The sequence below is a fragment of the Orycteropus afer genome, unplaced genomic scaffold (assembly GCF_000298275.1).
Source record: "Orycteropus afer afer isolate SDZICR_OR568_19922 unplaced genomic scaffold, OryAfe1.0 scaffold00476, whole genome shotgun sequence".
NCBI lineage: Eukaryota > Metazoa > Chordata > Mammalia > Tubulidentata > Orycteropodidae > Orycteropus > Orycteropus afer.
The window spans coordinates 2,083,381-2,091,332 of record NW_006922063.1 but is presented as its reverse complement, the minus strand read 5'-3'; the positions used below and the strand labels follow the sequence as shown (position 1 = coordinate 2,091,332).

At 37.9% G+C, this 7,952-nt stretch overlaps 1 protein-coding gene across 1 annotated transcript in view; it reads left to right on the top strand.

The window, feature by feature from the left end:
- The window catches only part of ZNF565 (zinc finger protein 565), a 96,542-nt gene extending 89,435 nt beyond the window's left edge, over positions 1-7,107 (top strand). Inside the window, exon 4 of the mRNA XM_042782821.1 lies at positions 5,846-7,107. Within this exon, the coding sequence (XP_042638755.1) occupies positions 5,846-7,107 (1,262 nt within the window). The remainder of the gene's footprint in view (positions 1-5,845) is intronic.
- Positions 7,108-7,952: the final 845 nt, after the last annotated feature.

Here is a 7,952-nt window from a genome sequence, read left to right as displayed (position 1 = left end):
GTTATCCATTCCTCAGTTGATGGACACCTAGGTTGTTTCCATCTTTTAGTTATTGTAAATAGTGCTGTAATGAACATGGGTGTTCATATATCTGTTCTTGTCGTGGCTTTCACTTCTTTAAGATATATATACATAGTAATGGAATGGCTGGGTCAAATGGTATTTCTAATTCCAACTTTTGAAGGAATTGCCATATTGCTCTCCACAGTGGTTGTACCATTTTACTATCCCACAAGCAGTGTATGAGAGTCCCAGTCTCTCTACATCCTCACAAACACTTGTTATTTTGTCTCTTCTTGAACTTTGCAACTAGTGCTGGAGCAAGATGGTATCTCATTGTTGTTTTGATTTGCATCTCTCTAATAGCTAATGATCGTGAGCATTTCTTCATATGTTTGTCGGCCTTGTGAATATCATCCTTGGTGAAGTGTCTATTCATGTCTTCTGCCCATTTTTTAATTGGATTGTTTGTCTTTTTGTTATTGAGGTATGTTGAAGTGTTCTATAAATTCTAGAGATAAGTCCCTTGTCAGATATGTTATTACCAAATATTTTTTTCCCAATCTGTAGGTTCTCTTTTGACTCTTCTGGAGAAGTCTTTGAAAGCTCACAAAAATTTAATTTTTAGAAGGTCCCAATCATCTGATTTCTCTTCTGCTGTTTGTGCTTTTTGAGTTATGCTTGATAATCTATTTATGCCATATATTAGGGCCCCTAAATTTGCCCTAAATTTTCCTTGAGGAATTTGAATAGAACCATTTTTATTATTATGGAACAATCCTATTTATCCCAAATAATGGTTTTTGTCTTAAAGTCTACTTTGTTTATAGTAAGATAACTCTCATCCTTTTACTTTCAAACGTCTTGTGTTTTTATGTAAATTGTGTCACTTGTTACCACTGTATTGCTAGCTGGATTTTGGTATTTTATCCATCTGATAAATTCGGTAATTTAATTAGGTAGTTCCATACATTTACATTTTAAATAATTATTGATACATTTCAATTTATTTTTATTTTTGTGGTGAAATGGGTTCCTGTATGTGTCCTTTTGCCTTGGTTCTTGGGAAAAATAACTTGAGAAGTGTTTCCCCTAAACTCTGAGGAGTTACCTTTGCCCTAGTTTCCTACCCTAACAGGTTTGTTACTTTAGTCTAAATTGATTGACATTTCCTGGGTAAATTTTAAACAATGATGATTTGATGCACTTTGTCTAGTCCTGAGCTGTAATCTATCCTGTGATTGATCTATTTTATGGCTTTGCAGATAATTGTCAGTTTACTATGCAAATTGAGTAATTTTCAGTTCACCAAGGGGATTGGTCATTTAGTGGTCCTGCTGGGAGGGTCATGCCTTGTAATTTACAAGGAGTTTGCTTATACCAGCAGCCAACTCCAGAGAGGTTTGAAGAGGAGAAGAAGCAGAGAGCAAGGAGACAAGAAATCTCCTCAAAGAGCTTTAACCGAGTTAAAGGGCTGTAACACTGAAGATGGTGGGGAATCCAAAAGGGGTCCTGCAGCAGAGTTGGCAGTGATAGTAGAAAGCTGCTGCTAGGAAAGCAGCTAAAAGAGTGAGCAGTTTACTACCCTGGCTATGAGTTGGGCCAATTAGCAGTAGAGAGGCCACAGGTAGAGAGGCCTGCATGGCCAAGAGGTGATATACATGGACAAGTAGAGGCTAGCACAGCCAAGAGGAGGCCTGCACAGCGAAGAGGAGGCATGCATAGTTGAGAGAAGGCCTGTCATGAGGGGGCCAAGAGGAAGTTTTCACAGCCAAGAGGAGAGCCTACCTCCTAGCACTCCCAAAAAGGGCCTGAGAGAGCTATCATGGTTGGAAGATGTTCTGTACAAAAGAAGGAATATATGTGACCTTCACCTTAGGGGAGGCTTCTATACTTTGCATATAAGGGCTTCTGATCCTGGTCCCAAATTGTAGCCTGTTACTTACTTAACAAACCACATAACTCTGAGTATGGTCTGTGAGTTCTTTATGGCCATTGCAATGAATTATAGAACCCAGCAGAGACATAGAGGGTGCTATGGAGGAGATGGCTGGTATCAGAAATGCTGAAGAAATTGGAGAGCTCAGGTATATATGACCTCCACCTCAAAGAAGCCAGCTTTGTGCTGGTCCTGATTGTTATAGTCCCTTGGGAATTTAGACAGCTTCTGATGATAGCACAACACAATTTTACTATCCTATAGTGTATTTTTTAATTGTCTCAAACTTTTGTGTTACCTTGGTACTGTCATCATTTATTTCTCCTTCCTTGCATTCATTTAGATTGGTGATTTTTCTTTTTCCATCTTTCCCTTCTGTTGGTTTTGAAATTATACTCTGTATTTCTGTTCTATTAATGTTTACACTTAAATTGTTACTGTGTGTAATTGAAGGAAATAAAGGAATAAATAATGATCTAAGTTTTGGGGACTTGAGCAGCCTGGTGAAATGTTGAGCCATACTGAGATGGGCTAAAATAAGGGAGGATTGGGTCCATAAGAAGGAATGGAATATAAGAATTCTGTTTCTGGCATATTATTTTTAAGCTTCCTGTTAGCCATCCAAGTGGTGATGTTAAGTAGGCAGCAAAGTGAATGAGCCTAGAGCCCAGGATAGAAAGTCAGACTGGAGATAGAAATGTTTATACCATCAGAACGTGAGTGGTTTTTGAGTGCATACAAGTGGTTGAGATCTCTTAGGAATGAAGAGGACCAAGGACTAAGCCCAGGGCACACGTGCATTGAGGATAAGAAAGATGCAAGTGAGGAGACTAAGAAAGAATGGTCATTGAGATAGGAGGATTATCAGGAGAGTGGGGAACAGTGAACACTGAGCATGGGGAGCAGTTGCATGCTGCTAGATCAAATGCTGAGAGTCATTTGTTAGATTTGGGAAACTGATGCTTATGCAAGTGAAGAGCTATTCAGCCTCTCATAATGAGAGAAGATTTTCATGACTTTGGCCAGGAATGGTTCATTGCACTATTTAAGCCTTTTGGAAGAGGCTTAAAGAAAAAGCAGTAGATGAAGCAATGGGAACAATAACCAGAATAAATAAATCAATAAATAAAAACTCACTGTCATCGAGTCGGTTCTGCCGCATAGCAACCCCTCCTTGGGTTTCTGAGTCAGTATCTCTACGGAAGTAGATTGCTCAGTCTTCCTTCCAAATAGTGGCTGGTAGGTTTGAACTGCCAGCCTTCTGGTTAGCAGTCAAACGCCTTTGGCACTATGCCACCAGAGCTTCTATATGGGAACAATGAGTGTAAACAGTTCTCTGGAACAATGTTACCATGCTGAAGTAGAGAAATAACAAAGTAACCAGATGGAGATGTCTAGGAAGGTTTTTCTGGGGAAAGGCAGAAATTTTTAAATGCTGATAAGAATGACTGAGTAGGGCAGGAAAATTAATTATTCATGGGCCTGGGAAACTCCAAAACCATTCATTCATTCCCTTATTTGTAAAGATAATGGTTGTCTTTTCTTTGTCTCCTTTCAACTACAATACTGAGATGGCTTTATTTTCTCTTGAGTTCATGTTACTACTCATCAATCCTCCTGATATACAATCACTTAGTTCATGTTCTTTTCCAGGGTCTTCTACATCTTTTTGTCCAATGAAACTATACATACCTTACGCAAACAACACAACCACTGCCGTGGAGTCAGATCCGACTCACAGCGACCCCCCTTGGGTTTCTGAGGCACTATCACTACAGAAGTAGATTGCCCAACCTTCCTTCCGAGGAGTGGCTGGTGGGTTTGAACCACAAGCCTTCTTGTTAGCAGTCAAATGCCTTAGGCACTATGCCACCAGAGCTCCTATACATACCCTTAGAAGGGAAAAAATCCTTTGTGTTCTTCTGAGCGTTGTGACAAAATCATTCCAAACTGAAAGGCACGCCATCTTGTAATCTCACCAGCAAATGCTTATTTTCCCACAGTCTCACCAATTGAGACTGTTGTCTGTTAGGCTTTTTGATAGCTGAAAGTAGAGCATCTTTTCATTTGTTTAACTTCTTCCTATGAACTGTTTTTGCCCATTTTTGCATTAGATTTGTGTTGGTTTTACTTCTCAATTTTTAAGAGCTTTTTGCAAATCAAGAAGATTATTACATTATCTGTGATACAAGTTTCAAATATTTTCTGTTTGTCATTTGTCTTGTGACTTTGCTTGTGGTATTTTTTAGCCATCTGTAAGTTTTATTTTATTTTTCACCGTTACAGAGTTGAATTTATCAGTCTTTTGCTGCTTTTAGACTTTGAATCATTGTTAGGAAGATTTTCTCATAGTTACATTATAAATGGAACCCACCATGTTTCTTTCCAGCACTTGTATGATTTCATTTTCTTTTAACATTTAAAACACCATTTGGAGTTTATTATTGTATATGGTGGAATAAGATAAGCTTTTTCCAAATGGCTATTATTTATTACAAAGATAATTCTTTTGAGATTCCACTTTTATAGTATATATATTCAATTTCCATATATCTTCAGTCTTTCTGGTCTTTCTTTTCTGCTCTATTGGTCTGTCTCTGTGGAATACAATATTTATTCATTCAGTAATCCATTGTTGAAAGGTAGAAGTTGGTTACAATGGTTAATAAGAAAGGCATTATTTCTGCCTTTGGAAATTTGGGAGTAAGAAAACAAATAGATTAACAGATAAGTAAGTAAATGAAAATCTAATTCTAATTGATAAATGCATTATCAAGACAGGGCACAAAATGTGGGAGAGAGAATAAAGGTGTATGCTTAGAGCCATCAGGCTGAGAGCTTTTTTGAAAAGGTGAGTTTTAAGCTTAGGCCTGAAGGATGAGAAGAATATCCATATAAAGAGACCAGGACAGGGTCTGGTCTATCAGGAGACAGGTGGGGAAGCCTGAGGAGAGCTCTAAGATGGAAAAAGCCTAGGTTTATTCTGGATGCTCAAAGGACTCCTGTGACTTAGTGCATAGGGAGGAAGGAGAAGCATGCTCAATATGCATTGCGCTTGCTTAAAACAGAGTGACAAAAAAGACAAACAGAAACCTTTGCAGGCTTGTGAGCCATGGTGGTGAGTTTGGAATTTATTTGAAGTGCAATAGGAAAGCAGCAAAAAAGTTTAATCAGGGATTTTATTTTGATTAGCATAAGCATTATGTGGTGGAAAATTAAAAATATATAAATGCGTTATTTATATGAAATGCCGAGAGTAGACAATCATAGGGACAGAAACCAGATTAGTAGTTTCCAGGGGCTGGGAGGAGGTGAGAATTTAGAGTGACTTCTTAAAGGGCATGGGGTTTCTATTTGGGATGAAAAAATGTTCTGAAAATAGATAGTGGTAATGGTTGCACAACATTATAAATATGCTAGAAGAGACTACTTCTCAGCTATCAAAAAGCCTGACACTTTTAAATGTACAACGTTATGTTACATGACATATAAATATGAATTTTACCCCTGTTTAAATATATATATATATATATATATATATGTTTGTATGTATTTACATACACACACACACACATATATTTAAAAATAGAGATTCAGTCTGAATGTTGCTTGGACATTTATATTGTTAACAGGTTTCTTCGGTAATCTGATCCATATCAAAATTTAGAACCCCTGACTTAATTACTTTTTTCCTCCCTTCTGTCACATTATGAGCTCTCATTATACTTGTATTTTCATATAATTTTTAAAAATTGAACAGTAATATTTGAGACTTATCCAGTCATTGTCTGTTTATGATTATTTTGTCTACTATATAATTTCCATTTTGTCTCTCTATTCTACTATATAATTTTTTATTTCTCAAGGAAGAGAACCATTTGTATTTACCTTCTTCTTACTTTTCAGACTTGGAATCCAGGTGTGAAAAATTACCACAAAAAGATGTTTTTGAAATAGAGTCATTCAATTGGGAGATAATGGAAAGACTTAAGTATGTTGGTCTTGAAGGTACCAGTTTCAGAGAAGCCTGGGAATGCAGAGGACAGTTTAAGAGAAATCAAGAGTGCTATTTCAAGCCAGTGAGAATCACCTACGAAAGCATTCCCACTTTTGAGAACCACACACCCTTCATGCTGCATCATGGAAATAAGACTGGTGAGAAACTGATTCAATGTAAAGAATGTGGGAAAGCATTTAGTCGTGGTGCGCACCTTACTCAACATCAGAGTACTCATATTGGGGAGAAACTCTTTGAATGTAAAGAATGTGGGAAGGCCTTTCATCGCGCTTCACACCTTGTTCAGCACCAGAGAATTCATACAGGTGAGAAACCTTATGACTGTAAAGAATGTGGAAAGGCCTTTGGTCGTACCACTGAACTTACTCTACATCAGAGACTTCATACTGATATCAAACCCTATCAATGTAAGGAGTGTGAAAAGACCTTTAGACAACAGTCACAACTCACTCTACATCAAAGAACTCATACAGGTGAGAAGCCCTATGTATGTAAAGACTGTGGAAAGGCTTTTATTCGTGGCTCACAGCTTACTGTACATCGGAGAATTCATACAGGTGCTAGACCCTATCAATGTAAAGAATGTGGGAAAGCCTTTAGACAGCATTCACAGCTTACTGTACATCACAGGATCCATACTGGTGAGAAACCCTATGAATGTAAGGAATGCGGGAAGGGCTTTATTCATAGCTCAGAAGTTACTCGACATCAAAGAATTCATTCTGGGGAGAAACCCTATGAATGTAAGGAATGTGGGAAGGCCTTTAGACAGCATGCACAGCTGACTAGACATCAAAGAGTTCATACTGGTGACAGACCCTATGAATGTAAGGAGTGTGGAAAGGCCTTTAGTCGTAGTTCATACCTTACTCAACATCAAAGAATTCATACAGGTGATAAACCCTATGAATGTAAGGAATGTGGGAAAGCCTTTATTCGTGTTTCACAGCTGACTCATCATCAGCGAATTCATACTTATGAGAAACCCTATGAGTGTAGAGAATGTGGAATGGCCTTTATCCGTAGTTCACAGCTTACCGAACATCAGAGAGTTCATCCTGGTATCAAACCATATGAATGTAGAGAATGTGGGCAGGCCTTTATTCTTGGCTCACAACTCATTGAACATTACAGAATTCATACAGGTTAGAAAGCCTTGACTGTTAGGGTGTGCATACCTGACTCAATATTAGACAGTTTTAATGAGATACAATTAATGTCAGAAAACCTTCATGTGCCACTTCCATTATGGAATATCAGAGAATTCATGCTAGAAGAAAACCTAATAAATTGTGGGATTCTTTGTGTTCACTAAGCATTAGAGAATTCATGCTGAAAGTATATGAATGTATAAAAGTCTTCTATTACCACCCAAAATATGTTAAATTCCTGAGAATTGCTATTAGAGAATTAAAATATTTTATGAATTTGCCTTTAGCCATGGTATATATCTTACTTAACATTGCCTCAGTTCCACCAATACTGACCCTATAGTATTGAACAAATGATGCAATATCCTTGTCCTTCGGTTTACTTACCAAACCAAGCCAAACTCACTGCTGTCAAGTCAGTTCTGACTCATAACGACCCCTCCTTGGGTTTCTGAGGTGGTATCTCTATGGAAGTAGATTGCCCAGCTTCCTTATGAGGACTGGCTGGTGGGTTTGAACTGCCAGCCTTCTGGTTAGCAGTCAGATGCCATAGGCACTATACCACCAGAGCTCCCCGGTTTACTTTAAGTGGTGATAATTATACCTACCTAATAGAGTTTTTGTGAGGAGTAAACCAAATATTTTGTATAAAGCTTTGGGAAAAGTATCTGCCATTAATTTTTTATCAGTATTGTTCTTAAGGAGGTCATGCAAAAGGAAGGCTTTATGAATGTATTGAATATCAAAAAGTTTTAATAACTATTGTTGTTGTTGTTGTTATGTGCCGTCAAGTCGGACCCGACTCATAGCAACCCCTCCTTGGGTTTCCGAGGCAGTATCACTA